The sequence below is a fragment of the Asparagus officinalis genome, chromosome 4 (genome assembly GCF_001876935.1).
Source record: "Asparagus officinalis chromosome 4, Aspof.V1, whole genome shotgun sequence".
Lineage (NCBI taxonomy): Eukaryota > Viridiplantae > Streptophyta > Magnoliopsida > Asparagales > Asparagaceae > Asparagus > Asparagus officinalis.
The window spans coordinates 46,274,546-46,291,603 of NC_033797.1; the positions used below are offsets into that span (position 1 = coordinate 46,274,546).

A 17,058-nucleotide genomic window follows, 5' to 3' on the forward strand; every position below is an offset into this window, starting at 1 on the left:
CGGCCTTCTCAATTAAGAGTTATCTTCCTCTCCAAATGGAGTTACAAAATTTTTCAAAACTCTAACCCCTCACTCTCTACCCCTATTTATCGTAAACATTAGTGAATGAGAGCCATTGGATTAAAATCTTATCCAAAAATAACAAATTTTAGCCTTTGATTCGTAACAAACTGTACGTCAGTATCGATACCAGCATCGATACGGGTATCGATGCTGGCATCGATACCCAGTCCTCTCCTGTTGCTGTCCGAGCTTTTCTCTTATTCTTGGACTTGGGCTTTTGGACTTTGTCATTTCTTCTTCTTTTTAGCTTTGGGCTTTTGGATAATTTGGCAATTGATTTTCCAATGGGCTTCTTTACTTCATTTCTTTATTTATTCAAGGGGTTTTTGTTGAGAGATAAGAGTTTGAGATTAACCTGCATTTAAAGATAAAAATAAGTATTAGTGGCATATTTATTCATATAAAATAGATAATGAGAGTATAAAATTATAATAAAATATGATTATCAACCTCTTAGCCAACAAGGATCGCCAATCCTCCCCTGAGGCGGACCTTGTTGCGCTTGATTGAGTCGATGACCTCGGGAGGGACGGTGGTCATGTCGTCGTGGACCTCGTAAGTCTCGAAGTAGATGGGTGCGTGCATCGCCTCCATCACTTGTTGGACAATGCCAGTGACGAGGGGGCTGATGCCGTCACCAGGGATTAGGGTCACGAGTGCGGGGCGCCGTCTGTCGGGCGCGGGGCTTTGTAAGATGAAGCGAGCGGAGAGAGGGTTAGGTGCGGAATCGGAGGAGGGGAGAGAATCAGATGCGCAATGGATCGAAGTGTGGAACAATGAGAGAGAGTAGCCGTTAGGGGGATGAGGGGATTTGGGGATTTGGGGATTTTGAGAGAGTGGACTGAGAGAGAGGTTTTGGGGGTTTGTAGAGAGAGAAATGGGGGGCTTGGGCTCGTCTTGGGGATTTAGATGGCAGACAGGGAAGAAAAAAGAGGCGATAATACCGAAAAAATAGGCGGGGAAATGAAAAAAGGGAGGGAGTCTCCGGTAAATTTTTTAGGCAATTTAGACGAAAATTTCGTCCAAGTTGCATCAACCTAGATGGAAATTTCATCTAGGTTGAGTGTCCATTTTTAAAAAATAAAAACCCATCTAGTTTGTCAATCTAGACGGACATTTTCGTCTAGATAGATTCAAACTAGACCGAATTTTTTTCGTCTAGTTTGATGCAACCTTGACAGAAATAATTTTGTCTAGTTTGTTCCGTCTAATTTGTTCATTTTTCTACTAGTGTATTAAAATTAATAAATAAAAATTATTCCTTTTTACTATATATATTATATGCATATATTTAAATCAAATTTTAATTAGAAAATAGATTTAAGATTATTTGAGTCTTAAAATCGGTATATAAAACTTAAGTAGAAGTGGTAAATGGTTAAAAATGCGACATCATATATGCAAAATACAAACAATAACTTGTGATCAATTTTAAATGAATATTTAATAAATAAATAAATCGAATATATATCTGATCAAATTATAATGGTTAGCAAACTCGAATACTAAAAAAATAAATTTTATAAATAAACAATTAAAAATAAATTTTAAAAATAACATAGAGCTCCTAATTAATTGTTAAGAGCTATGATAAGTTCTGTATATCATTAGAAAAATCAATATGGTTACATGTTCGTAACGTGTATTACTAATAATAATCTCATCATTGGTCTATCACCATTTTCTCATCATTTTCACTTTTCTCATCATTTTCTCTAAACTAATCCAAGATGAAGACAAAAACACACAAATATGACATCATATATGGAATAATACAAATAATAACATATGATCAATTTTAAATGAATATTTAATAAACAAACGAATCGAATATACATACCTCTGGTCAAATTCTAATCGTTAGCAAACTTGAATGTGTTAACAAACGAATAGATTAATAAAATTTAAATTTTTTATTTTTTGCAATTTAAAAATAATTTTTTAACTCATAAAAAGGATTAAAAAGCAAAAACAAATTAGAAGATAGTGATTAAGAAATATTTTCTTTTAGTTCGGGGAAAATGAAATAAACTATTAAAAAGTCATAAAGATATATAAAAAACTAACAAATCTTTAATATTTCAAAATTAGTCACTCAAATCATGAAAATTTCTATTACATCCCTCAAATCGTGACAATGTTTACAATTAGGTCCTTAGGTTAACACTGATTAGATTTAAAGAAATAATCCTTTAAATCTAACTATTATTACCAGTTTTCCTTGACATTTAATTATAAAAATCAAATCCGTTTGGACCTAGTTGACCCGTTAAAATGTGAAAACCCAAATCCATTAAAAACTTCTTTTTTATATCCGACAGATATCATCTTCGCTCTATCTCAATTTCGACGGCTCTTTCTCCTCTTAACCTTATAAAAACTCCAATAGAACTTTATACAAACTATTTTCATCCATTTCTTTATTATTTAAATCTCATTTAGCTCCTCTCAAATTCATTAATGATATTTGCATGCTCAAGTTCATTCGTAAATGAAGCCAAGAGTAGTGGAGGTCATCAAATCTGCTAGCATAAAGAATAAACGAAAATACATTTTAAAATGATGAAAATGATTACATGTTCGTAACACGTATAACTAAAAATAATCTCCTCATTGGTATCTCACCATTTTCTCATTATTTTCACTTTTTGCATCATTTTCTCTAAACTAATCAAAATCGAAGCCAAAAACTCACGAATACTTATCGAATATCAAAGTATATTTATTCCGCTAAAGAATTTAATTTTTAAGTATTATTAAAATTCATAAATAAAAAATATTCCTTTATACTATATATATGATGTGTATTTATTTAAATCAAAATTTAATTAGAAAATAAATTTAAGATTATTTGAGTCTTAAAATCGGTATATAAAACTAAAGTAGAAATGATTATTTGATTAAGATTATTTAAGATCCAAGATTATTTGTTATTTTACCATTTTCTCATCATTTTCTCTAAACTAATCAAAGATGAAGCCAAAAACTCACAAATATGACATCATATATGCAATAATACAAATAATAGCATGTGATCAATTTTAAACTTAATAAAAAACGAATCGAATATACATCTGGTCACCAATACTCATTGAATATGATTGAATAGTTATTTGAACAATTATCGAACTATTTGTTAATTATTTGGTTTATTTACATCCCTAGATGTAACAATTTACATAATTTGGTGGACTACTTTTAAATATTATAGATTTGAGGGACTAATATTAAAATAATTCTTAAATTTTTATGGGGCCACTCATTAACAATGGGATAATCAATCACTAATGTTAATTGTTTACGATTGACACATTAGCATTGACGACAGATCACCAATAAGTATTGGCGACAGAAAAATATTGGCGACGGATTCTATTCGTCACCAATAAGTATTGGCAACGTATTCGAATCCGTCGCCAATAAGTATTCGTGGCGGATTGAATCCGTCGCCAATACTTATTGGCTTTCAATCCGTCGCCAATACTTATTGGCGACGGAACATTAGCGACGGATAAAATCCGTCACCAATACTTATTGGCGACGGATCGAATCTGTCGCCAATACTTATTGGTGACGGGTGACGGATTGAAATCCGTCGCCAATACAAACATTGGCGACGGGAACAACCCCGTCGCCAATGTTTGTATTGCCAACGGATTTCAAATCCGTCGCCAATACCCCGTCGTTAATGCTCAGTTTTCTACTAGTGTACGTGAGTCCTTTCTTGGCATGATAGGGTACTTAATGGTTCAACATTTATACCTATCTACAACACCCCCAAATATTTATGAAATCTAGTACATAGCCAATTTTGAAATACTTTGGGGAACTCCTGGTGTAATGTCCAACCATTAGAAGGTGCCTCCTAAAAGGTGGTGGATGATCTCGTTCAGTGAGCATGTCGGAATGTGGCGTCATTGAAACAAATGATGTTCAAACGTGTAATGTTGAACGTGATGAATGATATGTTTCAACAGAGTGTCTTTTGAATGTACTAGAGACAATTCTAAAGAAGGTATACTATTTAACGTTTCGGCTACCATGCCCCACAAATAATTGGTTCGCAACGAGGCTTACACACATCACTCCACCAATGACTTCATCATAATAGCATGTTAAACCTATAATTATTGATACTGATTTTTATTTATTAAAAATAAGTCAATTTTGGAAAAAGAAACATATTTAGATAAAGGAACAAGTATTCAAACCAATAATAAACAAACGATATAATCTATACTTGACCAATTATCTTCTTAACCAATCCTTTGGTCACAATCTGGTTAATTATCTAGGAAGGAAAATAAAGCAACCCATCAGAGTGAATTTAGCAAATACCGTCAAATGTATATGAATTCAAATCAATGGACTTGTGAATAATAGTTCACAATTTATATAAAGCAAATGAAGATAGCTCAAGAGATAATGATTATCTTCAAATGAAATGGTAGAAGATACATAATAACAGATAGCAAATCAAAATGTAGATAATATACTGCGTAGTGGGCTGATACGGGAATCAACCCTCAATAAAATAAGGTTCACTAGCTAATAATGCTATCAGCACTTACAAAAAATATAGCAAATCACAAGTATAGATGATGTGAGCATAAACATTAATTAGTATATCAACTAAAGCAGAGAGTATCATCTACTCCATCATCATCATATCACATCATCATACTTAATCATGAAGTAAACTACGATTCAAGCCTCAACTATACTAAACAAATATTATTTTAAATTAAGTTCTAATTTGGATATGTAATGATTGAGCCTGTCCGCTTATGGTGGTTACACATATTTCTAATAACTCATAAATAGGTACGCACCTCGGGGTCTTCTAGCTAACCAACTCACCTGAAGATGTGACGATCACATCATTACTTATTTTCCATCCCCATGGTTACTTAAATTATTTTCTTTGTTAGATATAATGCTATGCACTACATCCAAATCCTTCAAAGCACTGCATCACGTACGATTGGTAGCTAACCGTCCGGTGCATACGTACGTAATCCCTAACTTAGGAGATCAAATACCTCGTAGTCTAGTAGTAGATTGCTAAACTCATCTATATATATAAAGGATTAAAAAATAAAATCTTACCAATCATCAACACTCAGTAGCATTTATCTTGTAAAGATAGCTTTTTTTTGGTAAATGAAAAATTTTATTCATCACCAATATGTAAAGTTTTTTGTACATCAAGAATCTCAAGAACATGAATATGTAATTGAGATAACAAATCAAAACCTATAGCTAAAGCTCAAGACCTAGCTATAACAAAAACTAAGAAACAGATAACAAAACCTGCACACAAACACTGTGCATAGCTTCAAATTTATCTCTTGGGCCAACTCCCAGTAGCAGCATCTTCTTCTCTTTGTGGATCCTTTACTGAATCTGAACTAGATTATCAAGATACCAACAGTAATATCTGAACCAGATAGACCTGTACACAACCAGATAGACCTGTACATAACCAGACATGAGCACAGAACACCACAGCAGAGCAAAATTATAAAGAACTGATCCAATCAGCCATATTTCCGGCAATGTTTGGAGAGTTTAGGCATATAGTTAGGATGTCAACTTTGATTCTCTTAACCAAACTCTCCCCAGATTTGAACTTCAGCTGAAAAATCCTCATATTGCGTTCACACCATAGATGGTATATAGTAGCTGACAGAGCTGGTCTCTTGATATTTTGCTTTATGCCTTTCTTTATTAGCTTTGTACAATACCAATTCAAGAGGGAATTCCATTGCTTTATGCCTTTCTTTATTAGCTTTGTACAATACCAATTCAAGAGGGAATTCCAAGAACATGATCTCCATTTGAAATGAAGCCAATCCATCAATACCAATTCAAGAGGGAATTCCAAGAACATGATCTCCATTTGAAATGAAGCCAATCCATGATTTGATTCCATACTTCCTTGGAGAAGGAGCACTCAAAAAATAGATGATCTCGGCTCTCTAAGCATGCACCAGTGCACATCTTACATTGATTTGCATTCACAACTCCTTTCCTTAATAACCTGTCCTGAGTTTGTAATTTGTTGTTCACAGCTAGCCAACAGATAAAAGAGTGGTTTGGATAGGATAAACCTCCCCAGACCATATTATACCATGGAACTGAATTTGATGCAGGGGAGAGAGCTCTATATATTTCAGCGATTTTCATTTTTGAGCTGTTAGAACTGGAGTTGATTATCTGTTTCAGGTTGTCAATGCTACCACTCAGTTCCACAGCTTTATCCCTAGCTTTCAACATTTGTTTACACATCCATGAGTCTCCCCTTTTTGATTGAACCTGCCAAACATTGGAGTTTTTTAGATATGTCCCATTCACCCATTTAATCCACAAGGATTCTTTGTAAGTGTGCAAATGCCAAAGAAGCTTCATAGCAGAGGCTAGGTTCCAGATAGAGGCAGAGAAGATCCCCAGTCCTCCTTTTTTCCTGTCCAAGCAGACTCTCTCCCAAGAGACCATAGGAACTACTTTAACAGATTGATCATATTTTCCCCACAGAAAATTCCTGCACAATTCATCAACTTTTTTAAGCACTCTTGCAGGCAAAATGTAATTAGAGGTCCAGAAGACTTGAATTCCTAAGATAGAGCTCTTAATAATTTGCAACCTCCCTGCATATGATAACTTCCTGTGATTACAAGATTGAAATTGATCAGTTATTCTGCTTAATAGAGGTGCACAATCTGAATATGATAGCCTTTTGCAAATGAGAGGAACACCAAGGTATCTAATAGGCATTGTCCCCTCTGAAAATCCCAAACAGTTGAAGATGGAAGCTTTTACTGAATCATCAATCCCTCCATAAAAGATTGAGCATTTGTTTAAATTAGCTCTGAGACCTGAGACTGCACAAAAGTCACTGAAGCATTGATAGAGCCTATTCACTGAATATAGGTCACCTTTAGAAAAAAGGAGAAGGTCATCAGCAAATATTAAGTGGTAATTTATCTTGTAAAGATAGCTTTGCTGTTATTTGAACTATCAACAAGTATATTCATTAATTTACATCAATATGTTGATTTACTTGAGTGGCAAAACATTCCATACTCTAGTGTAGGTATCGCAAAATGCTACTCCTACACCACCAAATAATCAAATATGCTTTCAAGTCATATTACTTGTAATAATATTATAATTTCTCATCCATGTCAAGTCTCTTTAGACATAATTGGACACTTTTGAATTATCAATCACATAACAACACAAGTTCGGTTGTTAACCAAATACTAAGTTGACTAAGAAGTTGATTAACAAAAATCATTCAACTTACCTCAAAAGATTTGTGGAGAATTGGAGAACTCCATTTTGAATTTAAATAATAATTTATCCTCATTTAATTAGTGCATCTCAAATAGTTATATCAAATTATACTAATATGATATGCTCAATTACAACTTCAACTATACTTAGCATTTAGACAATAGTGTTTACAAGCCCATTTGATAAAAATAATCCAATAGTAAGGCTTTCGAATAATTAACAATTCCTAAGAGTTTACTATACATTTTGTAGTCAAGAGTATGTCATAAAATGTCTCAAACGAAAGATATCACTAGTATATATATTGGTCCATTTGGTTGACAGGCAAAAATAGCCTAATTATGGTTTGACACATTCCATTTGATAATATCAATATGTGATTAAAATCTCAAATACCCATAATAAGGCATGTGAAAGTTATGGAGTCGAATAACTCATTAAAGTCAAGAAAGTAGACTGTGCATGTTTTCCTACCAGCCGTCTGCTTGCTCAACGCGATGTCTACCCTAAAATTTAAAAAGTCTCTGATAAAAATTTTACCAAATAGGATTTCTATTGAACCACAAACCAAAAGTTTGGTTGTCTTGACTAGATGGTTCTCATCATCCAGGCGGCTACACAATCATCTACTGTAGTTGCACAATTATCTAGTGTGGCTACACTATCGTGCAATCATTTGCACCTATCGTACAAATAGCTACATCATCATCCTTACATCTATCCCAACATCCCGATATATACACCATCATTCACTGCTACATTTTAATGTTTTAATTGCATTGCCATTTTCTCATCGCTCTTCTTCCAGAATTCATGTGACTTATTATACATGGTTAGGAACACATAAACACTAATTCTAATCAATTTCTACAAGTCTAAACGTAGTAATGATCTAAGGTTTAATGACAATAATATGAATTTTCATGAATCTAAGAATATTAATATCAAGGAATTTTATATATTTTCACAACCTACAAATATACAATGAACGAAATGACTTTCAGAATCGAAGGGGAAAAGCAAGTTGTACTTGCATATTTGACGAATTACCAACGCCAATACGGATGGATAGAGAGATCCTCACCAAAACCTCCTTTTGACCTCCCATCTTTTTCCTCTTCTTACTCCATGAGTAGCCTCCTTTGCGGATGAGAAAAATAGGGATTTGAGAAAGGATGATTGGGTATATATAGGTGGAAATGGGTTGGGTTTCAGAAATAAAGCAAACAAGTTAGAAAGCTATATTTTTCCAATCAAATTCATCAAACATAACATCTAGTCATGAGGCACCAGGTCTCTTCCTAACATCCAGACATCTTCCCCTATCATCTAAGGGGCTGTTTGGATTGATTTTTTAGATAGGTAAAATGGGGGAAAGCTGCCAAAAATATCAGCTTTTTGGCAGCTTTCCCCCAAAATCACCTCTTATAGAGGTGATTTTGGGGGAAAGCTGCCAAAAGCTGACGTTTTTGGGAAAGCTGTAAAAAGCTGACATTTTTGGCAGCTTTTCACTGTTTTACCTATCTAAAAACTCAATCCAAACAGCCCCTAAGTGTCCACCCTTGTGGTCCAGCAGAATCTGGTGATGGCGGCAATAAATGCCTGATTTTTTGACAAATTTTGATTGGGCTAAAATTTGGACACATGGTGTAAAACGATGAGAGAAATATTTTATTAAACTACATAGAAATTAAAATTTCTAATAAAAATCGGTCAAATGGTCAAAATATTTGTATAGATTTGATATCATATTGGTTGGGACCAAATTTCATCAACTTATTTTAACATTAAATCATAATCCACTTATTGTTTTTAGTGTAATATGGTACAGTATGTGGCTTTTTATGAATACAAATGAAAGGCATGCGGATACATGATATCTGCATAAATGCATGGATATACGGGTATATCTGGTTAAAAATGATCGGCGAATATTTTTATAATAGAAAGTCAATGTATCTAACCAATTACTCCTAATGGTTCATATCAGACTAGTGCTAGTTGATGAAAGTTACTTCGGCATCAAGAAAAGTCAATTTTTTTTTCTCAATTCCAATCGAATGCAACTGGATCTAGTATAGTATGAACTGGCGATCAGAACATATATGGATAGAGCTTATACGAGGGTCTCGAAAAGCAAGTAATTTTTTCTGGGCCTGTATCCTTTTTTTAGGTTCACTAGGATTCTTATTGGTTGGAACTTCCAGTTATCTTAGTAGGAATCTGATACCCTATATATATATATATAGGGAGAGGTTCTAATAAAAACCTCCTTAGCCTAAAAACTAAAAACCTCCTTCATCCATTGGATCTAGATGAATCTAATGGTTGGGATTCAGTCAAACAGTCAACAGACACATGCATTAATTACCTCATTAATTACCTCAACACAGTGAATCCAGATTCACTACCTCAACGTATCTCGAATCACTGCAGTGAATCTCGAATCACTGCAGTGAATCCAGAATCACTGCAGTGAATCCAGATTCACTGCAGTGAATCCAGATTCACTGCAGTGAATCCAGATTCACTGCAAATTAACAATGAACGGATGCTCATATTACTTGCACACCAATTAATATTACAAGTAAGAAATATATATACCAACTAGAGCAGAAATGCAAAAAAAATGGAACACGATAATACTAAACTAACACAAAGAAGTTCAGCTGCAAGCTAAATATCAGAAAACCCGCTTAACTTTGCACAGTTATGGGAAAACCCCCCTTAACTTTCAAAATATCAGAAACGAAATCAAAAGTAGATCACTTAAAAACGGCATAAAAAGGATTAATCTTAGATGCAACATGTAATGGCATGAAACAACATTTAGAATTGTTATTTCGCATACACAATCAAGCATAGCTAAATGAAAATAATAATAAAAAGAGATACAGTTTAACTCTTTGCAACAGGATAGCGGTATCTTCTGTAAATAAAGATCAAAATATCCCGCAGGAATGAGAAGTTACCTCCAACACAAAAGTTTACGGCGTAGCAAGAAATCCCTGAGCTCACGGAACAGAATGCTTCCATCTTTCAAATCATAAGCTCTCGTCTCGCTGACCCACTTAGCTCTATCAATTTATCAAACAAAATAATCCTCCGTAAGATAAATACGATCTGGATTAACAAAATCATGGGGCAGAGCGACACATAGCGATCAGAGGCCAAGAAAATAGAAGCATCTCCCACACTCCCAGACCTGGTTACACTCATAACTACTTTGATACAAATTTCTACTGTATTTTCTCATAAACAATCACCCCGAGATAAAAAGGAAACGGAGATAAAATTTCAATTTTCGCCCCAGGATAGTGATATGTCGCCCTACAAATAGAAAATCGCAAACATCATATGCAAGAATGAGGATTTACCTCCATAAATAAGCACACCATCAGGGGTTTGGGTGACTTTGATCAGGATCTCGCGGTTCAATCCGATCTTTCTTCCCATCTTAATAATCTCCGGCGCCGACGAGGTCGGAACAGATAACAGCACTAGGGTTTTGTTTCTGATGGGGTTTTTGTTGATATCTAGGGATTTCAGTAGTTAGGGTATGGGTTTTGAGGTAACCTGGAAGAAATTGGGAATTTCTTCATAGGGAATTAGGGTTATGGTTCAAAGGAAATCAAGCGCTATTATGAAGAGGGGCTTGGAGGGTTCTCCGACTCGAGGAAGAGGAGCTGGGCCACGACGATGGCGGTCGTGTCGTCAAAGATGGGGACGTTGATGCAGACCACGCGCTCCTTCAGGAGTTGGGCGAAGATGTCGTAGGCGCTCTCGCTCTGGGAGGTGTGCGCGATCACCATCGGGATCAGGCCGTAGGACCGCGAGAGGGCGGCGGCGGAGCGAGCACGGGGAGGAGTGATGAAGAGAGGCGCAACATGGTTGGCGTTAGGGTTAGGGTTAGGGAGGGCGGCGGCAAGGGAGCAGCGATTTGGGGGTTTTTGATAGAGGGGGAATGAAGAAATGGGGTTCACGGGGCCTTTTGTCATTTTTTTTTCTTTTTTTTGGGTTAAAAAAGTGAGGGAAAATTCCCTCCTTTGTAAAAAGATGGGTGCGAAAAGTTGCCCTAACAGTTCCAACCACCTATTGGGAATTTGAGACTGAGCATTTTTATACTAGTATCATCAATGAAGGTAATGGACCCCTTTATTTTTAAGGAGACCCAATAACGACGGTAGTAGGATCAAATCAACGAAGGGATTAGAAATCCGTTATCCCATATCACATTATTTCTTTATTATTTGAAATCACTTCACGAAGGGTTTAAAACCCGTCGTTATTATATACTCATTAATGACGGTCAACCGATCCCTTCACTAATTTTGGTCGCTAAATATCAGATTTCTTGTAGTGCACTTTGCAGGCGAACGGTAAAGGAGCAGCCGTAGAAGTCGCTGTCTAGATGGCTAATGACTCGTGTTAAGTACTCCTTTCAGACGTCGGGGAGGGTTAGGAGGCAGTGGTGGACGGAGAACTGGACCTCGCCAACGATGTGAAGGCGGTGGCGGAGGAGGAGGTCTTAATTACGATGGATGCTACCGTCGAGAGAGTTCTCAACGGGCAGAACGGCGCGGTCGGCGATCCAGAGCTCGATGGCCTGGAAGGCGACCTCGAACTGCTCGCAGCAGGGGATGGCCTCGCAGTTGGGGTACATAATTTAGGTGGTAGAATTTTGCTAAGGAGGCGAGCGAGGAGTACCAGTGGGAGTGGGAGGGGAAGATTGAGGGTTTGGAGTCGGCGTTGATGCGGACGATGTAGGTTTTCTTGGTGGCGGGTTTCGGAGGGGAAGCTAGGGTTGAGATCAGGAGGAGGAGGAGGACGTCAGAGATGGGGGAGGAGGAGGCCATTGTTTTCTTGGGGGGTGGGATGAAGATTGCGTAGAGTGATGAGCGAGTTTTCATATAAGATAGCAGTGGTGGGTGATGGGAAATTTTTGAATTTGGGGTAAATTTTCAAAAACTAAGGCAACAGAATGTTTTATTTTTCTTTGCATGGGTCGTACCTTTCTAGACTGAAATTTCCGTCTAGGAAGATTGGACCCACGTATTTTAATAAAATAGTTAAAAATATTCTGCCTAGGAAGTATCCTAGACGGAATATCGTAGACGGATGTTTTCCGTCGATATTGTCGTCATCTTAGATGGGAATTTTTTCGTCTAGGATGCTACGTTTTTTTACTAGCGCGTTATAGATTTTAGTAACAATATATATATCCCAACGCATGTACGAATATTTTTGTTCGCCCCTACCCCTCGGTCATTTAACAGCAGAGACTTTCCCTTTTCATCTAACTATCTAACAGAAGCCCTAATATAAGTTCATTCGGTCATTTCCCCCTATTTTGCTTTTTTAATTAAAAAAAGACTTCTTTAAGAAGCTTTGAAACAAGAAGTTGTATGTCCAATTCATCTGATGCTAGAGAAAAATGTTATGTCAAGACACATTTAAAGGACGACAATATATACTCTAATTCGAGGTTGCACATTGACGCAAAAGAGAATTTCGAAACATTGTATTGGCACATAACATACTTGAAAGTTGAAACTATATAATAAAACACTCTCATACATAACAGAAGACAGACTACCACATTGCGCAAGCCAAACTCAACAGACAGGAAGACTACATACCCAACACAAACCATTAAAGCTTGCTTGTAGCTTATTGACTCTCAATGTCTCACCCATAGCTAGATAAGACCTTACTTGATAATTGTCTGCTAAGTACTGTTGCAGCTTATTACATATTTTTATATGCTTGTAGCCGTAGTCTACTTGGAATCCTCAGCACATTTCAGAGTGAGTTTGGCCTCGTAAATAGCTGTAGTGTTGTTACCAATTGATACATAAGACTTGCAGCCTTCGTTTTCATTAGTCCACTGGAGCTTACCGTTATCGGTATTGTTTTGCAGTGTGTCCCATGAGATTTCTCTGTCGAAGTAACCAGCTGGGCGGACCAGAGTGTAGGCCTGCGTATATACAAACATTCAATTTGCAGGGTCTTGTGCAAAACCCGATTAACTTTGAGGGGTCTTGTGCATATATAACCCCCATGGACTTCTTTTATACCTTTTACAGATTACGTTTCACTTTAAACATGCATGTGATTTGCAAAGAAAAAAAAAGCGAGATTAGACTTGATGATGCGCTCTTCTGAGGGTTGAAGTGTAAAATCGTCAAGGAGTTCAGTCGGATAAAAGAAGTCCATGAGGTTATGTGCAGAACTCTCGAGGTGGAGGGAGTTTTGTGGAATTAAAATTAATCAGCCAGAGCATTTTATTTTTGTTTTCCTCTTCTTTCTTTATTGTTTCATTTTTTAAAAACATAACTTAAACACATACCGTGCAACTGCCCGACCACCAAGGGTTCATCCATGAGAACATGAAATCATGGTCCTTCCCTGCATCATTCTTACCGCGATAGATGACAGCGGCCGACGATCCTGCCATCGCCCCAGAGGGATGGACGTGCAGGAAAGCACCCCACTGACCGTTCAAAAGAGATTGCGGGTATGGCGCTTTCCAGAGGTGGCCGTGCCAATCATGGCTATCTTGGAAAGTGATAGGATCGCCAGTAGCATTGTAGACCACGCAGAGCGTCGAGACTCCATCGCCGTACTGCTCCTTCAGATTCTCCACATATCGGAGGGCGTTCACGTCCTTGCTCTCCGCGTGTATCATATTGAGAGCCTCGTGTGCACGATCGCAGCGGGTTATTGGTTTGTTGTTGTATTCAGGCATTGCTTTCAGAGTCTCATCGGTGATGGGGTTGCCGAAGACGTTTGCCGCCATGTCGCTCGCCTTCTGATGAGATGAGTAACCCCTTGTACTTTGTGTAGGTATTGGTTTGCGATGAGAAACTAGACAGAAGCACACGTACATATATACACACACCAGAGGCTAACGTTTTTGATTAAACGATTTTGAAAGACCAGGTCAATAGCTAGCGACAATGACGACTGGGCTGTGGGCCCCAAAAAAGGTCCTGTCCGCAACAGATAATTTGGTAAAACTCTTCATATGGCTCGCCAAACAAGAAGGTGAATTGTATGTTCATTAGACATTTAAGCTGGCTTGGAGGTCCTATGCTTCTTTAATTATAAAGAAAATTATGCAATTCATTAATAATATCTTCTCAATTCAGTGGGCTCCTTATTGTTTATCTAAATTATATAAAAACTTTTAATTATAGGATCCATTCAAATAAACCAATGGTATTAGTCCACTTAACCAATTGTCATTCTCTATAATCAAGATTGCAAAGGATCTAGGCTCATTAGACTTAAGGTTCTAGTGGGGCAAAGATCCTCTATATTCTTAGTTGTACAAAATCTCTACAACTCGCAAATCTAATCTTTTTAGTCAGTGAACTCGATGAATGATATTATTTATCTAAATTATATTAGAATGAATTTTTCATCGTGAGATCCACTGCAATAAAACAATAGCATAAGCATGTAACCAATTGTAAGCATTCTCCATGATTAAGATTTTAGATAACCTGAACTCGTTGGGGCATATGCATGGTTGGAAACATTATGGATATGAATCCTCGGTAATCTAGAAATTTTAGCATGTATAAAAAAGAAGTTGGGGTTCTGACGATTCGATCACTTAAGCGAATTGGGCTGGGTCTGAAAATTAGGCTCCACATAACCTAACAATCTCCCACTTGGAGACTAATTTTCCCATAGTATGCTACTGAAAAGCTTCAACATCTTCAGTCTTTATTATCATTCCTTGCGACGACGGCCTCCTATATTATCAAGTAATGAGACCAACTGAAGTCGAACACAACTTTAGTTTCTCCATAGTGACAGTCTTCGTAAGCATGTCATTTGGGTTCTTGCTTCCTTGGATCTTCACAAGCTCCAACACGTCATCATCCAAATCTGACCTTATGAAGTGATAACGAACTTGTATGTTCTTAGTCCTGGCATGAAAAGGTGGGTTCTTTGCCAAATGAATAGAGCTATGGCTATCACAGTGCAAGACACACTTCTTATTTTTCTGTCCCAACTCCTCCAAGAAACTCTACAACCATATCATCTCCTTGCTTACCTCTGTCACAGCAACATATTTTGCCTCTGTAGTCGATAAAACAATGATCTTTTGCAACTGAGAGACCCAACTGATGGCAGGCGTACCCAATGTAAATACATACCCCGTAGTGCTCCTCCTCTAATCTCTCCCACCAGCAAAATCTGTATCAACAAATCCCTGCAGACCCAACTTGTCTCTCTTGAAACATATAAAATTCTCTATTATCCACCGCAGGTACCTTAGAATCCACTTTACTGCTTCCCAATGTTGTTCTCCTGGATCTGACATGAATCTGCTCACAGCTCCCACTGCATGGGTAATGTCAGGCCTCGTACACACCATGACATACATAAGACTCCCAATGGCTGAAACATATGGAACCTTCACCATATAGTCTTTCTCCTCATCAGTCACTGGACACTACTCCCTAGTCAACCTGAAATGACTAGCCAAAGGTATACTACCAGCCTTAGCATCACTCATCCCAAACCTCTCAAGCACATGTCTAATTTGTTAGACCCCAGAGAGGGGTGATTAGGGACTTATGCTAATGAAATCCGATTTTATGTTATTTAAAACTAATTAACAAGTTATCCTAGCAATTATAAAATACAACAAGATATGTGAGCTAGGATAAGTGATATACATAAGGGTAAACAAAATAAACAAGATAGTGGATGATATAAATAATGAGCAATGGACAATGGCGATAAGAAATATAAACATAAAAGAAGTGCGCCAAAGTAAACTCAAACACATGATATGATCACGAAGTTCGGATCTTCCGTCCTACGTCTCCGCTCCCCACTCCCGGGGAGAAATCCACTATCACAACCGGGTTTTCTATGCTTACCCGAATAACGTTTACATCTCACAATATTGGTTTTTAACGCTCACCGATCAACGTTCACAAACACTCACAATGTCGGGTTTCAACGCTCACCGATCAACGCTCACTTCTCACACTCAGTTTTCTAGCTCACCAAAAACTTTATAACACTAACAATGTAACTATAAATTTGTTCTTTACAATAGATGAGAACTCAATGTAGCTCACTCTTAATTGTTACAACACTCACCAACCTAATTATGCTATGTATAAAAATACAATAAGCTCAATGTGGGTGTGTGAACAATAAGATTTATCAAATCTAAACTCAATATAAAAACTAGCTTTAAAGAAAGATAATCAAACAAATATACAAATGTAAAGCTAGAAATAGAGTTTAGAAAATTTCTCAATAGATCAAGAGGTAGAGGTAGGAGAGTTGGATGTTCAAACACCAATAGATGATTTCCTCAAGCTCATATAAACTTATTTTCACAAAACAAACTCTCAATTGCTTAAAAGTTTTTTAAACAAACTTAAACAATACTTAAACCCTTGTTAAAACTTTATTAAAATATTTCTTTTTTTTGGTGTCATGAAAGATGAGATCAATGGGGTATTTATACCCACTCAAAACTTTAGCAAAAACCCAATCAAAATGACCAAAAAGCCTAAGAGAAAACAACTCAGAAACTAGCCGTTGGAACCCAATGGTCAGTTCGGTGGTCGATCGCGAGCAACAAAAAACAGTAATATGGCTTTTGAAAGCAGGCGGTCGACCGCGAAAGTCTCTAGATGTGCTATAGTCGACCGTCAC

The 17,058-nt window shown here is 36.9% G+C and overlaps 1 protein-coding gene across 1 annotated transcript; it reads right to left on the minus strand.

Annotated features, from left to right (window-relative positions):
- Positions 13,142 to 14,161, minus strand: LOC109838628 (23 kDa jasmonate-induced protein-like). The gene is made up of 2 exons (XM_020407055.1): positions 13,712 to 14,161; positions 13,142 to 13,339 (listed from the first exon to the last, which is right to left on the minus strand). Exons 1-2 carry the CDS (start codon positions 14,159 to 14,161, stop codon positions 13,142 to 13,144), a joined length of 648 nt encoding a protein of 215 aa, XP_020262644.1.